Source organism: Chinchilla lanigera, unplaced genomic scaffold (assembly GCF_000276665.1).
Source record: "Chinchilla lanigera isolate Chin_1 unplaced genomic scaffold, ChiLan1.0 scaffold00022, whole genome shotgun sequence".
In the NCBI taxonomy this organism is placed as follows: domain Eukaryota; kingdom Metazoa; phylum Chordata; class Mammalia; order Rodentia; family Chinchillidae; genus Chinchilla; species Chinchilla lanigera.
The window spans coordinates 27,851,114-27,873,320 of record NW_004955423.1 but is presented as its reverse complement, the minus strand read 5'-3'; the positions used below and the strand labels follow the sequence as shown (position 1 = coordinate 27,873,320).

The window sequence follows — 22,207 nt, the reverse complement described above, 5'->3', positions numbered from 1 at the left end:
TTTAAATGGTTGTGTATAGAGTAAGAAAGATGAACCTCAGAAGCTTTATGAACTTGCATTTTATCTTTCCCATCATAAAAATGATTTTAAACCATTTTTATTCACTGAAAAAGGATAAAAATCAACAGTCTGAATGTTTCACCTTTTTATTGGTCAGTGTGTTAATTATAACGCACGGCATGAGAAGAGCCTGACAGGCTTTGTCACTAGGACACAGACCAAGAGAAGTGCAGCATCCTCACAGCCTCTCGTCACAGTAGGTGTGTTTATACCTGCGGGACAGGCCTGTGCAGTCACCACCTTTCCTCTGCACCACTCTTGGGGCAAGCCAGTCACCCCGGGGGAGCCCAGGAGGTGCAGGAAAGTCCTGCTCTTGCGCTGGGGGAGTTGCTGAGTGTGGTGTAGCCCTGAGTCTGGAAGGTATGCATCCAAGCATAAATGTGCTGGTGGTGGGTAACTTAGAACACGGTCCTGGTCCTCAGCATTCACCCTGGGCTTGAGAAGCGGTCGCTGGAATTTATGCTGGAGCCATTGGTCTGACAGACACAAATCCTCCCACTTAGAGCCAGAGGTCCTCCCTGTGGGCAGAGGAGCGTCTGTCCATAGCTGCACAGTTGTGGCAGCCTCGATGTCCTGAATCCACCCAAAATGCCCCCCTCCCATAGCCATGTTTACATTGAGGAGGAGCCAGAACTTACTCCATGCCAGCTCCACAGAGGAAGGTGCATGAGGAGTGACCTGTTAAAGAGGCGAGGGGTGCCCCGGGCTGCTGGGTGTGCATCTGCTGCTTTACAACTTGCCTTGGGTCACAATCTTCTAAGTGCCTGTGCTATTTCTTGGTCAAGACTCTGAATTCAAATTACAGATGATACATTCAGCATATCCACTGACACCGTAAGTGACCACTCCTAAGACCACAGAAAAGCTTTGCTACACAACACAGATGATTCCTGGAATACTTCAGAGTCTCTTTCAGTGTAGCTCATAGAACCCTCCTTTGTTTGGTTGGGGTTTTTTTTCCTTTGGAAAACCAAATGAGAAACTTGAGCTATAAATACACTTTCTTGACTTAAATAGGACACTCTGTGTATAGCATGGCCAGGAGACTACATGAGGGGATGTGTCTTTGCAAAGCGACAAGTTCTGGGATGCTCACCCCGTCCCAGAGCCACTACCTTGTTTCCACGCCCTCCTCAACAGGAAAGAGCTTGCACACAACAGCCTCTCCCGGCCTGCTCACTCCCCACTGGCGGGGGAATCCTTCCACCCTGCCTTCCCCACAGCTTGTGGTCCTAGGCACGATTCTCAAGGCTACCGGGGCCATTGCGTTCCCCTCCCTGCGCCACCCTCCATGAGGGTCCACCTTGCCCGGCTCTTGCCTCCACACTTCCCATTCCCCAGGGTCAAGGTCTGGACACATCCGTGTCTGTCCTGAGCCTGGCTCAGCTCCCTGGGAGCTTGCTCTACTCTCGGGGCTACCGTCAAAACTGCATCTGTGTGTGTGACAAGTTGCCAGGCCTTGCACCTGAAATGTACAGTCTCCGATCTCCAACAACTTACTGGACACCTCCTGATAACAGGATTCCTCTCTGCGGGGTTCTAGGTGCATTGGAGAGAAACACGTAAGGGCTCAAGATGCGCGGACCCCAGTTTCAGTCGGTTTCTGGGAGAGTGGGTGTGCAGTGGGGTTACACCTCTGGGCGTCCCTGAGCCATTTGAGGCATGGGGACTCAGCTGCCTGCAGGTTTGGGGTCAGAGTCACGCCGGAAGCCCATGGAGCAGGTGTGCAGGGCAGCTGGATGGCATGGGATCGCAGCCCGCTGTGTGTCGGATTGGGACTCGGGGCAGCGGCTGCGGTCCGCACAGTCCTCTGAGCAGTGCTGAGCAGTGCCGGACCTCAAGTCTGTTCTGGACCTGCCCCTTCACCTCCCAGCCCACTTGCACCCGTCCTCCAGGCCGCCTGCCACCTGGATTCCACCTCCAGATGCCCAAGGGGGCACATCTGATGAGGCCTGTGGCCTGGTGCGATGTTCACCCAGGGCAGTTCTCACAGGATGATAAGTTGGTAAATCATTCCAACAGAAGCCACACTGCCCCTGGCATGCCACTGTGTCCTGTTTAGAAACCTGGCGGGCTGTGGTTTCTGCTGCTAGAATGGTCATGTCTGGTGAGCTTTTCCTGCATTCCCTCACCTTTCGCAGCCCCTCCAGTTCCTGAAGGCGTTTCTCTCCAGAGCAGTGCAAACCCTAACCCCAAACCTCAGGTGAACCCCAACCCCAACCCTAACCCTGACCCTAAAACTTCATCCCAAGCCCAGCCCTGCGGCTTCCCATGCTGCGTGGAAGCCTTCTTCAGTCCGCACTGCAGACCTCTGGTCAGAGTGTTCGGCAGATCTCGTCGTTTGGGGCCAGGGAAAAGTTCAACTTCACTACTGTTTGTTCCCTGTTTCTTCTTTTTAATTTCTCTGACATCAGGCTGTAGCAAAAAGTTACCTAAAGGAACCTGGACTTCTTACAGGAGACCTAGAGAATTTATTTGAATGTTAAATACCATTTAATCTGACCACATTTCTCGGCAGCGTCAGATGGAAGTGGAAGGTCACAAAGTGGCCATCTCTTTCTAGGCCTTTTCTGAGAAAAAACCCTGGGGTGGGTTGGGTGGGCCACGTGGGGGGCAGCCCGGCGAAACCTGCAGAGACCCCTGGGATTCTGGAGAGGAGGAGTTGTGCAGGAGGCGCTGCTGGCACTGCAAGTCCTGCAGTTGAGCGTCTCTCCTTGGTTCCTGCTGCTCCTGATTACCAGCCCCTGAGTACCACCCACTTAGCAACCTATGGCAACCCACCTCGACTGTCTCTCAGTTCTGTGGGTCGGAGCCCTGGATGCTGTGCTTTCCACCCCATAGCTTTGCCTGCGGAATACAACTTGGAGCGACCCTAGTGGCTAAGAAATTCAGGAAGTCTGTGCACTTAGGAAACCGGTGCCTGTCAAAGTGCCTTTTCTTGTCTTCTTTCCCTCCGTGCCCCTCACAGTGCTGGGAAGCAAGTGTGAGTGTAGGCGCGATCTCTCCCACTGGGCCACACCCCCCATGCTCGCTGGGTCTCTCCCCCGTCGGGCACCACCAGTGCCTTCACCACAACAGGGTTCGCGTTACTCATATTTAACGTATTTAACTGCTTGTGCAGATCTTGGTGCTCTACGGCACTGCACGGATCTCAGCGTGATCTGCGGCTTTGCCAGTAAGAGCGTGGGCCTGACACAACATGGGGTTTTGACCCCAAGAAAGAGAAGCCGCAGACAGGTCAGCGCATGTTTGCCCCTGCCTCCCGTCTCGTAACATTCTCTTGTACTCTGTACTGAGCGTTGAAGTAATACTTTGTTTCAGCCAGAAGAGGAGCCTTACTTTCTAACCATGTTGTAAAAAAAAAAAAAACCTTATGCTTTTAGAAAATACATTGAAATTAAAGTTTTGATTTACTGAGAAAAAGCCAGTCATTAAATAATGCATTAATTGTGTAACAGTTGTTTCTAGATAACTGGCAACAAGAACTTTTAACAGGGAATTCATTTTTAAAGTAATGGACAGGAACCAAATTTGATTTCAAAACTAAAAGCAAAGACTCATATCTCTAGCTTTTGACGTACAGCAGTTTACTAGCATTTTGAAATTTCATCTGGCCAATTAAGTATACAAAGCAAATTAACCAAAACATACATTATGCATGTAGAGAAAATATTAAAGTATGTAATAAGGAAGTGTGCTCGATAGGAGTCTTTAACAATTGAAAACACAAAGTAATTTTGAGATTCATGACAGCCCCAGGGTTCATGTTACTCAGCAGGACAACTTTAGAAGATGGGGCAGAGCTCCTCAGGTTGCTGGTGAAGGCAGGAGTGTCGTCCTCCGTACTCTTTGAAGGAGTCTAACTGTTTACCAGTGCGGTCCTTCCTGGTGTTGGTTGTTGCCTGAATTTTACACACAACTCCTCTCTTAAAGGGTGGACAGCGGATTAAATCACAGCAGCTTTTCGGCAGTACCGAGAATGGCGAGGGAAACATGAATGTTTCCAAGGAATAACTTTGTCTTGAGTCCAGCCAAGCTTTCTTCAGTAAGGTTAGATCCGATATAGGATTTCATCAATGACTTCATTGTTTGAAGGAAAAAACCTCTGTTCTCTTCAAAGTTTTGACATTTTTCATTTTCCATTCTGTTACTGCCTCTTTCATGACACAATTCAGGCATTTAACTGAGTTTAAATTAGTGGATTGGTTGGCAGCTAAAAATTGATTTGTGCAAGAGACTTGAATAACTCGAGAGATTTACCTACACCTTTAGCATTTCATTCTTTAATTTTCTTCTTGGGATTTCTTTCCTACTGTAATCATGTGACACTTACGTGCCTGGCAGTGAGCTCCATGCACTTCAGTGTCATGAACGCTGGCGTGGTGTCACTGCCTGCCTGCACGTGTGACAGAAGTCACTTGGCCAAGGACTGTGTCCTTATTTCAACTCACAGAGCTACTTTGAGAAAGGCTCAGATCCAAGTGTGCCCAGCTAGAATGTCACACCGCACTCCATGCTACGCTCATGCCTGACCATGAAAACGTGCACTGACCTGTCTGCGGCTTGTCTCTTTCTTGGGGTCAAAACCCCCTGTTGTGTCAGGCCCACGCTCTTATTGGCAAAGCCGCAGATCACGCTGAGATCCGTGCAGTGCCGTAGAGCACCAAGATCTGCACAAGCAGTTAAATATGTTTCTGTCCCACAAGGTGCGTCCGGGCTTTTGGTAAGTATCTTGCACATGGAGGGGGGCAGAGCAGACGTGACCTGTGTCCTTGTGGGATCCTCGGTGTCATCACACTCAGCATCACAGCGTGGCGTGGCACTGAGGAAATCTGTGGTCAGAGACAAGAGGAGGGCCTCTTTAGGTACCACCCAAGCACATGCAGTGTCTGGCTGCACCTGCACCTGGGAAGTGCTTGGCACAGTGCACGTACGTAACAGCTGCTGACCTGGGCCATTATTTTATCACTTCTCCTCAGCTCCCAAACAGCCCTCTGGTCATAGGCAGAAAGTGGCGCAGACAGGTGTGCAGGAGGAATGGGCTTCAGGTCCTTCCACAGCCGCCCCGTTTTGTGCTGGAAGCCTGAGTGAGCATGAATGCGCCCTGTGCAGTGGCGACTCCCACCGACTCATTCCTGCTTCAGGGGCGCCTGCTGGGCTCTCAGGTCCTGCAGGCCTGGCCGGCGAGGCACAGGCCCCGCACAGCAGCCGTGACACCCCGTGCTTCCTCCCAAGCCGTCTCCTAGGCAGGAGACCAAGGCTGAGAAAGCCTTAAGCATAAAGTACAGATGTTATTTTTAAAACACAAGCTTTTACTGTATTTCCTTAACAAAAACAACAGACACTTACCACAGAAGAGACAAGAGAGCAGGCCCACCGCCCGAGGGCTGCTGTGTGTGGAGGAGACGTCCTTCAGCACGGTGGCCCGGTGCAGTACACGTTCTGCCTGCACCTCACTGGTCCGGGTCCTGGGGCTGCTCGGTTTGGTGGACACTGGCACGAGTGTAAACGTCCACTACCACCGAGGTCCAGCCCTGGCCTCCTCGACAGGAGCCCTGGTGTGGCTGGTCCCCAGTTACTGAGCATACAGGTTGTTTTTTCTTCTACTTTTATCTTTTCTTTTTTTCTGTTATAAATAATTTATTGAATGAACAACAGAGCTGCCATTGTTGAGGGCATTTTTATGTTAAAAGAGCTAAATTATTTAAAATGTGGGGAAAGTGCTCTGTGCTGAGGTAAGGTATCTGGCAGGACAGGGGACACTGGTGAGGTCTCTCTGAGGGTCAGAGGTCACACACGTAGCTTCGGGGAATCACTAGAGAAACTGAGCCCCAGGTTAGCTTTCCGTGACTGTGATGGGTGCCTGAGGTAATCACCCGTGAAGAAAGAGTTTGTTCCAGTCTCAGGTTCAGAGGCCCCAGTCCCTGCTCAGACTCTGCTTTTGTTTATTCATTTGTTTTAAATTTTTATTTTATTACTAATGTGTGTAGCGGTAATAATCACACTCCTTGTGGTGAGCTGGGGCACATGCATAACAGGCCTTGTTCTCTCTCACCCCCTCCCGGCATCCCTTGGTCCCTTCACATTCCCAAAAGATCTATCTCTGTTTCCCATATCTTTAATTTTGCTCTTTATCTGTATGTTGGGTTTTTCATAAAAGAGAAGTCATGTGATACTTTAGCTCGTGTGTCTGATTTGTGTCACTTAACATTATGGTCTCCATCCCTTTTCCTAAGTGCCTCAGTTCTGTCCTTCTCCATGGTAGCATAGTGCTCCCGTGGTATGAACACCGCGCTTTCTCTACCCAGTCATCTGTGGGTGGGTGCCGTGGTGGCTTCTGAGGTGTGGCTGGCCCACTGCTGTACGCATGGGTGTGCGTGGATCGGTTTCTGTCGGGTGGCCTGGCACAAATGGCAGAAGTGTGTAGCGGCGCACAGCTGCTCACCTCAGGGCTGAGCAGTAAGAGAGCATGCTGCAAGGGCCAGGGTCCACAGCCCGTCCAGGGCCGCCACCCAGCTCCCTGGGGATCCTGCTGGCCCTGTCCCTAAGGGCGTCACTCCCCAGAGCCCCACATGCACAAACCCCACAGAGGGAGGACAGGACCCAGGTGGACTGTTGCAGTGAGTTGGAGTCAGCCCTGGAGCGTCCCAGCGCTGCCCTCTGCTTGTTCGCCCAAGGAACACAAAGCCCCTCCAGCACTTCCCACTCTGCTGAGTTTGCCCGCCAACGTGTAATGCTCTCAGTGTCGTCCCTTAGATCGCACATGCCATTGTCCATGAACTGAAGTGCACCGATTCCTTCTTGCCAGGAATGCCATCTCCAACCGCACTGAAGAAGTCAGAGAAGTCAGGGTTCAGCAGCCCCTCGCCCTCGCAGACCTCCTCGCTGGGGACGGCGTTCACGCAGCACCACCGGCCGGTCATCACGGGCCCCCGAGGTGAGCGCTGTGTGGAGCGGGCAGGGGCCACAAGGACCGGGTGCCTGTGTAGTCCTGTGGGTGGCCCGGGGTCTCAGGCCACAGGACCGGGTGCTGTGTAGTCCTGTGGGGTGGCCCGGGGTCTCAGGCCACAGGGCCTCACACTCGCCCCCGCCCCTCTAGAGGCAGAAGGGGCCAACAGGTTTGCTACATGGGATTAGCAAAGGGGTAGGGCGCAGCTTGAACTGAACCAAAATCAAACCCACCCTACAAGCATGAGTGTGTGTGCATGCATGCACGTGTGTCTGTTCACACACGTGTGTGCTGGGTGTGTGTTTCCCCTCTGGGTGGTCACCTGTTTTCAAGTCAGAGTTATTATCCGTACTCTGCTCCTCCGACCCACTTCCAGGGAAGGTGGATTCAGCCTGTGGTTTGGGGCTGGGGCTTGATGAGCATCCCCACCCACGCCTCTTGAAGTGGAGGCAGTTGAGTTTGCATTATTTTTGTCTCCTGTGCTTTTAAGTTTATTATTAAAATGTGTCAATAAGAAATACAATTGGTATTTCACATTAAAGACAAGACTTAAACCTCAAGAATGTCAGCAAGTCACTTAATTTGATCTTACTGCAAGATGGAAATATTTACTAGTTTGTTTACACACCTCCTATGGTAGGAGCAGGAATGATTGTGACCATGTTTGCCTTCTTCCGTGCGATCCGGTTAGGTCATCCAGTCCAGCTTGGGGGCTCTGTCGTTGGCCAGCTGCTGTCATCACAGGTTTTGGAGAGTTAAGGTCTCTGGTCTACTCTGACACACCCCTGGGGAAATGGAGATTCCTGACATTGCCCTCAGTGTTAGTCTCACAGATCTGAACCCCTTCTTGTGTAATCTGTGTGCATCTTAAAGAAACATGGGCGCAGGAGCCTCCTGACGCTCAAGGGACAGAAGAAGCGCTCTGACACTACAGTAGCTTCTGGGTCAGGATGGTGAAAACTCACTTGCTTCCTCTTTAAACACGCGTGATCGGTGGTAAAACTTTCCCCAGATCATCATGATTTCACACACATGCAGTAAACACAGAGCTACCGTAAGTGAGTATGTGTCTGTGCGCACCCTTGCACACCCGCATGTGACTGGATGAGCTGGTCCTAGAGCGAGCCCCATTCCGTGAGGTGGTGTTGTGACGTCACCTCGTCATGAACATGCACTGAGCTGGGAGCGGAGGTGGGAGCCAGAGATGACCCCCCTCAGAGTGTCTGACCCCGGGGGAGGCGAGGCATGGCTACCTCTCACCTCTAGAGTCAGGCTAGTGCATTCAGATGTTGAGTGAGTGTTAAAAGCACAGGTTTCTGCAGGAGCTCAGGAGGAACTGCGTGATTCGTCCACTCACTCATTCCGCAAGACCTTATGAAGTCACTGGCGGATGGGATGGGCAGTTCCTGTCCACATGGCCCCTGCAGCTCAGGAGGAGAGCGACCAAAGGAGACAGGCACTCGGAAAGTGACGAGAAGCAGGCTGTCATTGGTCATCGCTATCAAAGGGAAGAGAAGCTTAGAGAATACTGCAATCAGCTGTTGCAGGATGCCTCTGCGAGTGAAGGACCTTCCCACACAGGGGAGCTGCATCTCATAGATGGAAGCCTGGAGAGCCCCACCAGCCGCAGGAGAGCAGGCACGTGCCTCCTGCCCTTCCGCTGGCCTCCTGGGTTTGATTGTAGAGGGACTGTTTCCTCCCAACCTCACCTTCTTGCACAGAAACTGAAATAAAACACTACTTTAGAGACTCCTGAAGGAGCATAAAGCGGTGGGAACATGGCCCCACTTCTTCAGTGCCTGTTGAAAGTGCTTGTTACAGCTCTGGAACCGCTGTGACTTCCGAGAGCCCTGCAGCCGCAGCCTGGGCTGCTCCATGGGGAAATGAAGCTCAGGTGCTACCGTAGCCAACGCAAGGCAGCCCCACACAGGAGCATCACTCTACTGTCCGCACTCACTCAGCACGGAGGGGAAGAGAAATGTGCCTGTGTGGAACTGGGGATACCAAAGCATCAGGCCTACCCCAGACTTAGGACGGCTCCCAGGTTCTCTGGGCTTCTGTCAGGAAGGTCTGCATGGTGCCATGGTCTTCGGGCCCAGAGCGTCACATCTCTGGGAGCCAAGTCCCAGCACCGAGAGCTGAGGTCAGGAGTGTTTGCTGTGTTCTTCGTCCCCCACTGTGCCCATCGGGCAGCTCAGCTCACTCTCACATCTCTTCTGGAATGAGAACCTTGTGCTTCAGGAAGATTGTGATGAATCAGAGGCAGGCAAGTCCATATGAGGGAGTCTGTGTGGCTAAGATGCCGTGTTCCCAGAGGACAGGTCAGCCTCTAGCCTCTCACCTTGCAGAGTGACAGCAACTGGAATGGAAACCGGATGCTGCCGAAGCCCAGCTTCGAAGGGACTGTGAGGAAGAGAGCAGGCCCCTGGCTGAGTTCCCAGGCAGGCACAAGGTGGGACCCACTTGGCACAGGATGTGTCCACTCTGCTCAGTGTGGTATGAGGTGTCTGTCAGTGTCATTAGGCCTGCCCACACAGCACCATGACCAAGAGGAGCCCGTGAGCTGTCCCCATCCTCGGAGCAAAGCCCGGTTGCCTCATCAAATAGATGCTATTGTATCTTTTACTGCAAATGGGAGCTCAATTTGGATATGTGATGGCTCCCCTTGCAAAGGAAACCTCTTCTTTAATTCAGTGTGAAAGCAGGGGCAGGCCATCAAAGGCAATGGCCTGGCGTGACAGTTGCCAGGCTGCACGGGCTCTGTCTCCCAATGCCCTGGCCTGAGTGGCACGCACACGGCAGGAAGTTGCTTCTCACGGTTCCAGCAGCTGGGAGGTAAAGGTGAAGGAGCTGGCAGTGGGAGCCCACACCGTCTCTGCCCGGTGCAGACCACGCCCTCCTTGGTCTCTTCCGAACGTGTGGCGCTCGTGCCTGAGGCTCCCCAGGACCAGCTTTCCCCCAGGGCGCGGCCCCACTAGCATTGGCTTGGGACTCAGGGTTCAGCGTGTGGGTGTTGAGGGGCCGCTAACAGTCTGCACGTAGCCATGAAGCACAGAGGTGTAGGGCTCAGAGAGATGGGTGTCTAACCCTCTGCCCACCACTGGTCCTAAGTATGTGGCTGCCTCTGCAAATGGAGGTCATAGTCTCTACCTCGGAAGAGTTGTGTTTTGGAAGGAGAGGCTGAAGTCATGTATTTGTAGCCATTTGTGCAGCATCTGGAAAGAGCCTATGCAGCCAGTTGAACAAACCAGTAGAGAGAAAATCTCGTGCTGCCCCGGCCACCTCACCTGTCTGTGTTTTACCCATCCATCCCCAGGCCCAGCTTGGGGCCAGGTGGAGGAGCCCTTATGTAAATGCTGAGAGCAGAAGTGGCTCCAGCTTTGAAATATTGGCTTCTGCACAGTATCTTGGGGACAGGACCCAAGTCTAAACACAGAACTCGTTTATGTGTCATACGCTCATCGCCTGAAGATAATTTTGTACCGTATTTTATTGCTCCTGCATATTGACTGCAGCCTGTCTCATAGGCCCAGGCATGGAATTTTTCCCTTGTGTAATGTCAGTGCTCAACAAATTAGGTTTTGGAGCCTTCTCAGACTTGGAATTGTCAGACAAGGGGTGCTCAGCCTGTGAGGCTTCCGGCCTCCAGCGCCATCCACCGTGCCCCACCAGACCCTGATCCTGGGCATGTGGTGTAGGGTCTTGTCTCCTAGTTAAAGCGCACGTCTGCTGGCCGTCCTGGAGTAGAACTCTGAAAGACAAGCATCGTTCACATGTGTGCCTCTTATTCTGCCCCACCCGGGGAGGGTGTGGGCTGGATAAAGAAAAAGTAGTCATAGTGCTTATCGAAGCACACAAAAAAGATCTCTGCTCTGCCCACCATACATGCCCTGGTAGTTCTGTCTGCTCCATAAGAGAGGAGGGGTGCATGTGGGGTCTTAGGAAGTCCTCCTCCAGCTGTGGCCTCTCATCTACAGAAGCCATGCAAGATTAAGTGAGGTTTTGATACTAGAAGCTAAGGTTTGTCTTAGTTCCTACTGTTCTGACCACTTCCCCATTTATACTGAAAAGGTGGAGGCATATGGCTTTTAAATCTCATCCCCTTTCTGACAGTGGCTTTCTTTGTGGCCTGGGGAAATCACTTAACCCCCGGCCTCAGTGTGGCCATCTGTACCATGGGAATAATGCTTTGCTGCCTGTTTCTCTGTGTGGTTAGAGTTATGGAGAGGGTTAAACTGCTGGGATATCCTCGGGGTGGAGAAGCTGTTAAACTTAGCAGAGGCATTTGTATGTCAGATATTATTGCATCTGGTAGACACTGCAAGAAGAAACACTGGGCTCTCAAAGACTCTCTTTTACCATTACTTAAAATTGTAGCCATCATGAAGTGTTTATTCAGAATAAGACAGTTTATCTTATTCACCATAAACGGGGAAAAAGCCTGTTCTTTTCTGTGTCTTTCAAGAGCTGTAAGTTTGCCGGATGACCTAAAGAGTCCTTTTTTGAGAATTATCTTGAGTACTCGTCAGTGGTGAGTTTCTTGAAATTTATTTTTCTTCCTAAAGTCTGTTTTCAAAAACAAGATAGTGAATGATACTTATTTTATTTAAATACTTCGTACTAAGTCAGGTAACTCTGCTTTAGAGATTTAGAAATGGGGAGGGGGTGCCACAGCTACCAGCTGGGTGACAGGAGTGCGCAGAGGCGGGGACGTGCTCTCGGGATCCTCCAGGGTCAGGTGGGTACTCTGCGTGCGGGCTGCTTGTCATTGCTGAGGGTGCTAACGTTCCCCAGCGCTGTTCCAGTCTGTTGTGTTCCTTGTGTCAGCTAAGAATGTATTTGGCTTCAGTGAGAGAGAAGTCTGGTTAAAAGGTGGCTTCAGAAAATGAGGGGTTATACTTGTCTTGTGTAAAAGTAAGTGTGTGATTCAAGGTTGCCACGGAAGCAGAAGGCCATCGAATATGGACACTGACCGACTCTGTCAGCCATGCAATGGTTTCCTTTGACCTGTCCCCCAAGGGCTCCTGTGCGGGGCTCTGAGTCCTCAGGGAGGCAGGGCCGGGTGGGGAAGGAGAATAGGTCCTAGGTCCTCCTCACAATGACGAGCGCTGTCTTGTGGCAAGTCAGGCCCCCAGGAGTGTGTCATGTGTCTTTGAAGGCCTCTGCCTTCCTTCCCACAGCCCTGCCCCATCCACACACAGCTGAGCAACGACTCAGCCAGGGGGGGGAAGGGGGCCACCACTGTGCCATCCAGACCCACCAGCACCAGACAGACGTCTGTATTGCATAACATATCCAGCCCCAGGTATTTCCTTACAGCAGCACAACAGAGACGAGACAGCTGCGCTTCCAGTGATTGTGTGTCATGGTGTGGCCCTCATACTCCATCAGGGCAGGGAAGAGCAACAGTGAGAACACACCTCTGGCTCATCGCCTCACCTATGAAGACCCCATGCAGCATGGTCAGAGCGAAGCCAGCCGACCTCACCTAGCTGCAAGAGAGGAGGAGAGTGTGGGTTCTGCATTCTGAGCTGAACATCAAGTTGACACTGCAGAATGACGGCTTTGTGAACACATAGTTGGGGCAGATGTTATCAGTGAGCAGTTCCATGTAACCCACATGGTTCTAGAGATGAGAACTCAGGGGCCAAAGACAAGGCCAGAAACCCAGTCTCCTATTCAGTGCCTTCCTTCTTCCTTTCAGCGGTTCCTACCCTCTTGCCATTCATCAGGAGATATAAACCTCATTTATTCAAGTAATTAGTTCTCACACCTTTTATTAGGCAGAGGCATAGTATGTTCATTGAGATCTTTTGATAGTCGTGGCATAGCCTGAGTTATGTCACTCAGCTTTTCATTGTAGCCATAAACAAATCACTTTGCTTTTTTTTATGAATCTATGGCTCCTTCTACCAGCAAATGAAGGGCTTCTGTGAGGTGCAGGTCCCTGCAAAACAGCTTTTGAGCTTGGCTTTTCCCAATATTGAAATGAACCGGCAGCTTCCCATTGCCATCTGGGACCCATGGCCTCCCCAGTATTTGTCAGGAGCTCGCAGCATGCAGCTTCTCTTCCCGTGCTCGAGAGAGCCAGGAGAGGAGCACAGCCGACCCTCGTCCCCTGCCTGCTTCTCACTCCATCTGGGGCAGAGGACAGGAAGCCAGCAGCTGCACCCCAGGTGAGCCCTGATCTGATTCCGAGACACCCAGGACAGGAGCCTCTGGCTATGTTGGTGCTCAAGCTTTGGACTTCAGTTAGGGATGGTCAGCGAGGAAAGTATGTGCAAGTATTCCAAGATCTGTAAAGGATCCAAAATTATAAGCACTTCTGATTGCAGGCATTTCAGAAAAATGGAAATGTCACCTGCCATGTGCTGGGAAGATGTCTGGGGCACCACAGGGGACACAGGAACAAGGGGAGGTCGTTCTAGGGGAGGGTGTGAGCCACCCCCTTCTCAAACAGTTGGCAGCAGTGGGCCGGGCAGCTACTGGATACCTAAGCAACGAGGAGTAGACCAGGGAACTTGGACAGGAGGGTAAACTCCCACTTCTTCCAGAATCAAAAAATGCATATCTCACATGGAGGGAGCTGCAAAATCAAACTGTCCTGATTCTGAAAATGCCCATCAGATACACTGAAACGATAGTGATCCCGGCCAGGGTTTACTTGGGGCTTTGAGTTCTCCCATCCCATCTGGAGAGACAGCAGAGTCTTCATGCTCTGTGACCCTCTCTGCGTTGTCCATGACCCTTCTGGCTTGGGAGGGAGTGCCGCGCTGTGACCATGAAACATTGGAGGGCCTGAAGTTTACAGTATCTCTCATTGGGCCAAGGAAAATACACTTCGGAGAATTACGAGCATTAAGATCCCTTTCCAGGAAGTTGAGTCACTAGGGATGGTTGGGGAGTGTGAATTCATGATATTGGAGGGCGACAGGCACAGGGAAAGAGATGTGAAATAGGGCAGCAGCACCGCACAGTGATCATGGGTGGTAGGGACCCCACTGTCAGCACGGCTCGCTCCAGTCCCTCAGCCTTGTGCTGTGCAGGAGGGAAGTGCTCAGTAAACAAACACTTGTTGAAGAAATGCATGGATCCAGTGGAAACAGTGGGCTTGGGAATCACAGGGCGGCCTTCCCAGCCCCACCCCGTGTCATAATTAAAACGACATTAAAGCCTCCTGCTCGTGGACCCGGAAGCCCTGGGGAGGAGCCTTATGTGATAAGTGATCAGGATGTGTTTATGTGGTTTTAATAAGAGCTTCCACCTTGATGGGTGTTGAGAGAAAAGGGCTCGGATTTGTTGGCACTCTGTTTCACCGACTCTTTGGGGAGGTATCCCAAGGGTTTCTGTCCAGAGCAGGGGTCCTGTGGGAGGATCGGGCCCTGGCTCCTTACCTCCCGACCCCACGCAGCAGGCTTTGTGGCTTCCTCCTGTCTTCTCTGCAACTCTTTAGCTGCTGAGGAAAGCTTTTAACTTAGCTATAGAACATGGTGGTGCTCAGCGGGACCTAATCTGTCTCTCCTGGTTTATGCATTTGCATCGTCTCAGGAAAGTGGGAAGCAATTAAGTACCTGTTGCTGAGGAGGCACTGGAATAACTGGCCAGCAGCCGGGAAGGCGTCTGTCACTGGGATTTGTCATCTGTGGAGACCCAGCCACCATGTAGCACCAGGCATCTTGCCTTAGAGCACGCTGGCCTCCAAGGGGCCTGGACCAGAAGGGAGGGAAGGGAGAGGGTCTGGGGACAAGGCCGGGCAGCACCGTCCTAGGATTGGAAGGAGCCGGATGGTAAAGAAGAAATGCAGCTTTTAGAACAGGCTCTTTAAGTCCTAGCTCAGGAAATTATTAAATTCATTAGCCAGATACTTAACAGCCAGCTATTACTGCCCAGCCAAAGGAAAGAACAGTGCGAGCAAATGTTTTAAAACTACAACTAAACAAAAGTCAGGAGGCGTGTAATTAAAACTGTACCTCCATTATATTGTAAAGGGCCTCCTTGTGACATGGGACGTATTCACGGGAGACGCAGCCAAGCTCGTTCCTCCACAGGCCCTACCTTGTGGAGCGCTGTCCCAAATGGCCTGTGTGGCCACCCGCCCAGTGCCCTGGAGGGCCACACAGGTTCTGTGTAACTGCTCCATGATTACCAGACAGACATGTATCTGAGAGTCCGTTACACCCGTAACCTGCAGCTACACAGGTGTGTGACACAGCCTGCCGGGTGAGGTGTCCCCACAGCACCCCTGAGGAAAGCTCCTCCATCGAGGACAGTGGCGACTAGTTGTCCCTGGCTGGTCACGTGGTGGGAGCACTCTCTGTCTCTGAGGTGACCCCAGCTCCAGGTGCTAATGGGAGTGGGGTTGGCCACGTGGGCTTGTACTTGACCAGTCCCAACAGAGGAAGCTGCTTCCCTCAGAGGGAACCCATCCCTGTCTTGCTTTCTGGCTGGCACATAGCCATAGTGTAGGTATGCCCAAATACACGCAAACATACACACACACACACACACACACACACACACACTGCGGCTTCAGCCGTAAAGCTCAGTATCAGCGTCCATGCAGTGCTTCCATGCTCCTTATTGACAGTCATGAATTATGTTAAGCTCGGTGAGTGACACCCTGTGGAGCTGCAGCCTGGATGTGTTTTGGGGTGCTGCAAGTTCCGATGGGAGGGCTAGGAACTGGCTGCCTCCGAGTTGTCCTCTGTGCAGTGGAAACTGCCATCCAGCCGCCCACCGCAGCCACCCGGCCTCAGCGTTCATGCGGCCGCAGGACCTGTCCTTTGCAGTTTCTATACATTCAATATCAGGGATGATCCCACTCTGCAAAACATACAAGGAACATTAGAGTCTCAAGGCCCCCCAAAACATTCTGAAAAGAAATCAGTCCCTTGGCCTCTGAAAAGCTGTGTAACTGGGAGCTGAAGAGCACCTGTGTGAGCAGCCAGCCGTGCTGGACTGCATGCAGGTCCTGCCAGCCACTCACAGGCCGTGCGAGTCACTTGTTCTCTGCCAGTCTGTTTCCCCTGCCCAACATGGAGCATGTTCCCGGGAGGAGAAAGCGGCCGACCCGCACTGTCGGGACTTGGAGTGCAGGAAATGCCTGCTATGCTCACCTCTCTCAGGCGCCCAGTCCCGGTGGGTATGGGTCTTTGCGGCCCTCTGGGCTCTTCCCCACCTCCTCACCCATCCTCCTCTCTCCCCACCTCGCTGACAGAGAAGCACAGTGCCTTCCTCCTGTTCGGGGCAGGCTCTCTCTGGGCTGTGGGGCCCCAGCCACCATGGTGCTGGCCCCTTCACAGCCTTCCACGGCCAGGCTCTTGCTGGAGGCCGTTGCAGGGCCAGGCCGGGAGTCTGGGGCAATGGAGAAGACTCAACACACAGAGCTGACAACCTCTTCCCCACTGTGCTCACTAGACAGGGCATCCACACTCAGCAGAGCACAAAGACCACTGCCCCTCCCGAGACGAGGTTCATGGCACAGGGAGGAGACGGGCAACTAGCACAGGCATAAGAAGCATCTGTGGGGAGCTGTGGCGCCTTCTGTGGACACGTGGTATGCACTTGGGAGCTGTGACACCCCTAGGAGACTAGAGATCTTCCCGAGCCCGCCAGTGTGAACACAGTAACAAGTCAGGTTGTTGCACAGCGGGTAACCAGAGGGAGATGTGCACCTGCAGCTCTCAGGTGAGACAAACCAGATCGTGGCCACCTCTCCACACCCCAGACAGGAAGATGCACTGAAGAACGGCGGGCTTCCAGCAGGGGTACCTGTGCTGCACTCCTCTGTCCTCTCTAGTTGGGCTCACTCTTGAGGATCCCAGAGAAGATGGGGTCCTGGCCTGGCTACCACCAGTTTAACCATCCCTGGAAAGGGATGGCCCAGCGAGGGGTGCGCCCCGGGTGCTTGTGGCTGACTGGCCTCCTTCGCTCCCTTTTTAAACAACCCTGTGTTTAAATGGCTGGGAGTCTTGTTGGTGTAGCCCAGGTACTGCCCACCAAGGGCTGGGGGCAAGGGCTGTGATGTCCACCCTAACTCAGCTGCAGTGAGGGAGGCAGAGCTCCCCAAGGCCCTTGAGAGCCCAGTTTCTGGAAGGGTGAAGGAGTGCTGGGTGGGCAGAGTGCACAGCCGTCCCCCGGGGACGCCAGCTCTGAGCGTGGGCACTGCTGCCTGTGCCTCCTGCCAGGACTCGTTCCTGCTGCCCACGCTTGCAGAGCATGGCAAAACCAGGCATTGAGGGCAGCCGCCAGCCCAGGCCAGCAGCCTGAGGGAGCACGGAGCCTTCACCTCTCCACTCCGCTGCCTGGTGTTGCCGCATTGCTCTGAGTCTGCTTGCTTTTCCTGTGTCTTCCTTTATTCTCGGAACAACCCGACGACACTGCATAACTCAGTGTGCTGTGCTGCTCAGCACACAGCAGGTTCTCCACACATTTCTGGTCCAGAGGCTTTTCATTCCACTAACTCCAACTTCAGGGGCCTCCATCACTGGAACCTGAGCCCAGCTGTCTAGCCAAGACAGTGTAGGCCCAGAAGGGCGAGTAGCTCTGTCCAGCTCTGTCAGCCTGGGGAGCAAGTGACCTTGGCTCTGGAAGAGCTGCGCTCTGGAAGATACACGCTCATCCTTTCTGTTCTGCAGTAGGGGAAAAGAGGAGCAGAGAGCTTGCTGCTGCCAAGGCCAGCATGAAAATACAGCCCTACATCCCCACCTGACCAGCTCCTCATCTCCTCTCTGGGGCAAAATGTACCAGCCACAGAGGAAACCCTCAGAAAGACCCTTTACGTGCAGGAGGAGGCTTTGAATTTGGCCTTTAAAAGCCACGCCCTCTGACACAGGGCCCAAGTTCAGTGTGGAGCTGAAGAGGTGGGAGAGGGAAAAGCTGCCCACCGCCACATGGCCTTGTATTTATTATGGGACTTGGTTTATTTGCTGCTCTTGGCTCTTTCGTATTAAGACCTGCAAGCAGCCCGCGTCCAGCCCAGTCCACCACCCAGGAGGCGGAGCATCTGCTGGACCCTGTTTCTGATGCCCTGTTAAGCAGTGCTGCAGTGCTGCACCTGGCCTCCTCCGGGGTCACTGCAGGGTCCCCTGCCTGTCCTGTCAGCGTCTGTACCATCAGTCTGTGGTGGTTGGGTTTTCCCTCAACTAATTATTTAGGCTTGTCTTTCACCCCTTCTTCCTGCTTTCCTGGCTCAGCGTCACCTGCGTGTTCTTAGAAGCTCAGTTTCTTCAAGGACCTGCAGTCCTGCTCACTGTGCAGCTAATGATGGCCTGGGTGTTTGCAGGTCACGGCTGTCGGATGGCACTGTGCAGAGTGACTCAGCAGTGAGTGTGTGGATGTGACCAGTTTGAGAGTCTTATCCGGGCCACAGCTGAGGCCATGTCTCATGAACCCTGGACTTTTGCACTCTGGCTTGTTAAGACTGAAAATTTACAGCCCTCCCAAAGCCAAAGCCAAAGCATCTTAAAGCCCAAGTCAGAATACCCATGACTTAATACCCAGGACCATCTTAAAGTGAGTTATTTTGTGGGCACATGCTCCCTGTTTCAGATCTCGTAGATTTTAGGGTTTTTCTGTGGATCCATGGAAATGAGCTATTTGTAAATGTAACCCCAGAGACTGAATTCCCTATGCCCACTGGACCTTAAAACCAGGTGAACCTCAGTGGTGGTTTATCCACACTGTATTTTGAGATGAGAAGCAGGAGACTTTCTCCACATTTATTAGCCAGGTTGTGGAGAGACTAGGCTAAATGTAGGCTCTTCTAAAGGACACTGCGTTAGTCTCCAGTCAGAAAACCTGATAATTCACAGGGAGTAGAGCCTCCAGCTGTCTGCCTAAGCACCTGGCTGGTAACAGTGACACGAGATGTGGGGTCTGGCAAAGCACCGCGCAGTGGCGTCTGTTTCTCAGTAACATTCCCAGGCTCTTTCTTCCACATGCTTCTCAGGGAGGTTAAAGATAAGGACTACTTGTTTTGGAAAAACTTGTTCGGAAAGCCTTAGCTTGCTTGAGTCAAGGCTTCATTCTTTAAAAAGCCCCCACCTCCCAAAGGCTTGAAAACCACTGCCAACTCCTCTTTCCTCATGTCTCTGTTAAAATAAATCCTGTAACTCCAAACTTCTCAGCTTTCATAAATGGCAGGCTGATTCATGCATGATTTATAAATTATAGCTATGGACCATTAAGATAGACTTGTCAGCTTTAGGTCCGCTGTAATGGCTTTCTATTGTGTGGTTTTGAATTTCTGAAGAAGCAGAGTACACAGTAGTTGACAACCCAAACAATCCAAGTTCCATTTGCCCTTCTAGAGGGCTTCTTTTTTTAAGTGGGATTTTTTTTTTTCATCCGGAAGTCTCCTGGAGTTGTGCCTCGTTTGAAAGTCTTCACTTCTGAGTATGAGTATCGGGAGTCCTCCCTGCCACCCTTGGCTGAGTGGGAAAGTCTGCTTTTGCATGAAGGGTTCCTCACTGCTGCAGGCAGAAAAGCAGCTCCTTTTTGTTGGTGCTAACAGGAAGTGTCTGGAAGCTCACTGCATCCCCGACTTAATATGGATGGAGCGCAGACGGCGGCGATTGCGGGTGCAAGGGTTGGGGGTGCCGTCCCCTCTGGTGCAGGAGGAAGCCTGCGTTAGGCACTGTCTTGGTGCACACTGCACCTGGAGGGCTACATGTTACTGTCTTGTTGCCTCTTGGCGGCGTTTCTGCAGTGCCTCTCATAGAGGAGCAACTAGAATTTAAAGTCCAGTGCCAGAAAGCAAAGCTAATGTGAAAAGAATCCCAGTCCTCTGTCCAGTCTGTGAGAATCTGCCATGGTTCACGGGCAAGGAATAAAGCAATTAAGCAATGTCAGGGATACAGAGAACACATTTCCACCCATGAAATTTTGGTTTGAGGAAAAAACGTAGGAGGGTCCATAGAATTTTTGTAGGTTGAGCTTTAGGAAAACTGCTGGAAATGGTAAGCAGAGATTACTTTCTTCTGTTTCTTTCCTAAAACTTCATTGCCCAAAACTACATGGCCCCAAGCCCATGTGGTCACCTCCACAGTGCCACCATCTTTTGTGTGTCGTCCCCCGCATCATGCGCTCTGGTCCTGTGCGAGCTCTACTGAGACACGAGCGCATGCAACACTCAGATCTGAGGTCTCTGCCAACCAGAACAGCCCTACGGGGATGACTGGGTTTTCTCCTCCCCACCTCTCAAGGCTGCCTTGGAAAGGAGGAGGAAGTAGTTTGAAGTTATACACACACACACAAAATTGTGTTGCAAGTTTAGCTTTTCCTCCATTTTAAAGAATTGAGGCATGGGAGGAAACAAGTGACCCAACCTGCCTGACCTGCAACCTTTCGCTGTGTAGTTTAAGTGCTCAGTAATTTATGATCACTTGGTGACAAAGAACCGAGCCTGACACTGACTGGGAAGTTGTGGTTCCAAGTCTCACTGCAGCTGCTCTGTAAGTGTAAGCAGCGACAGCCAGAGACACCGATCATGTTTCCTTCCATCCTGTCTTTTTTGGAATGCCTTGTGGAAAGCCCCAGCAGTTGCTGTAAACCAGTTAGGCTGCTAGTTAAAGGTTAAACTAGTTGTGAGAACTACCTGGAGTGACCGTGTCTGATGTTCCGCTCCTGGCCCATGGTCTCAGAGTGTGAGACCCCAGAAGCCACCAATTCCGTAGTCTTTTAATGCACAAAATTGCATTAACATCAACATGGATACAGATGGATGCACTGCAATAAACCGTACCCAGTGGAGAAAAGCCTTTATTGACTCTCGAGTAAATAATGCACATTTTAAAGGATCTAAATATGCATTTACATAATGTGCTATAATTTTTATTATGTCAGCTACCCTCACACATGCACATGCACAGGAGACATTCTGCTTCCTCTAAAATCGGACTCGCACCGCTCTTGGTGCATTCATGAGCACCGTGTCGGACGCACAGTGGCAGCTGCTCCCCTGCAGGGCCTGACGTGGCTGTCTCGAAGCACATTTCATGAACTCCCTGTCTGACCTGACCCATGACTCTTTCTAAAATGATGTGAAGCCAAGATAAGGAGAGAAAGCAAGGAATAGAGAGGAAAGGAGAAAGATAGAGGCATTAATGAACACTTGGCTCTGAGCATCCAGTAGAGGAGGAGCATGACTTTCTCCAGAAAAACGGCAGGTATTTAATAATAATAAGCAGATCTTCCCTATGGGGAGCACAAGTCTTTCATTTGAGCAAAGGACCGTGGGTGATCTGCATCCTGCTTCGCAGCAAGCTGAGGGCTGAACCAGAGTCCCCAGCTTGGCAGAGGTTTGGAGAGAGTGGCCCTTGACCTGCACTCGTGCTGGTCCGACTGGAAGCCACAGGCCTGGTGACTTCCTGGCTAATTGAGGATTAACTGATACTAATAAATCAGTCATTGTAGAACTAATTCCATGTAGCACCATATAGTCTAGGTTTTGTGTTAAATTTTATACCACAAGGAAAAGGTGAATAAATCATTTTAGTGAAATATAAGGAAACTAAAATCTAAATTGAAGGAGATAACGATTTTCTTTACATGTTTCACCGCCACAAAATGAGGGCAGCTGTGTTTATTACCAATTAATGGGGCGATGCCACAGTTCTGTCCAGTGATTTCTTTTGAACTTTTCCTGCCTGATCTTCACTGCAGTGGAATTTTTCCTTGAGCAGCACTGGCTTTGGCCACAAGGATCCAACAATCTACAATCACCAATCACTTCCAGCTGAGCAGCTGAGGCAGTGCACTCCACCTCTTTATCATTAAGACCAGCCTCTTGGGGAGCACCGCGCACACTTGCGGGTGTGTGTTACTAGGGACTAAATTTATTGTGAGGCAGGGTCTTACTAAGTCACTAAGTTGCCCAGCCTGGGCTCAAACTTGGAACCCTCCTAGCTCAGCCTCCAGAGTACTGGGATTATGGGCATGCACCACCAGGCCCTCTTCTCAGGGACTCTTGGCTGTGGAGTTGCAATCTTGGTGCCTGACATGCTGCAGAAGTTGAGTGTATCATCTCGGGCTCGGTCCATTCCAGCCTGGTTGGGAAACACCACCTTCCATGCTTCCCTAGAGATTATGTAGTCTGACACCTGGCTCCAGGTCAGAGCTTCCCACTTCCAGCCAGGATAACTTCTCTATGGTCCATGAAGAAATCCTTTGGTTCTTTTAAACCAGCAGCACCATTTC

General features: G+C 51.6%; 1 protein-coding gene across 1 annotated transcript in view; it reads left to right on the top strand.

Annotated features, from left to right (window-relative positions):
* Positions 1 to 22,207, top strand: part of Nfia (nuclear factor I/A) — a gene marked incomplete at its 5' end in the record, with an annotated part of 308,332 nt that overhangs the window by 234,987 nt on the left and 51,138 nt on the right. Inside the window, 1 exon segment of the mRNA XM_013514428.1 lies at positions 6,869 to 6,997. Coding sequence (XP_013369882.1) covers positions 6,869 to 6,997 — 129 coding nt within the window.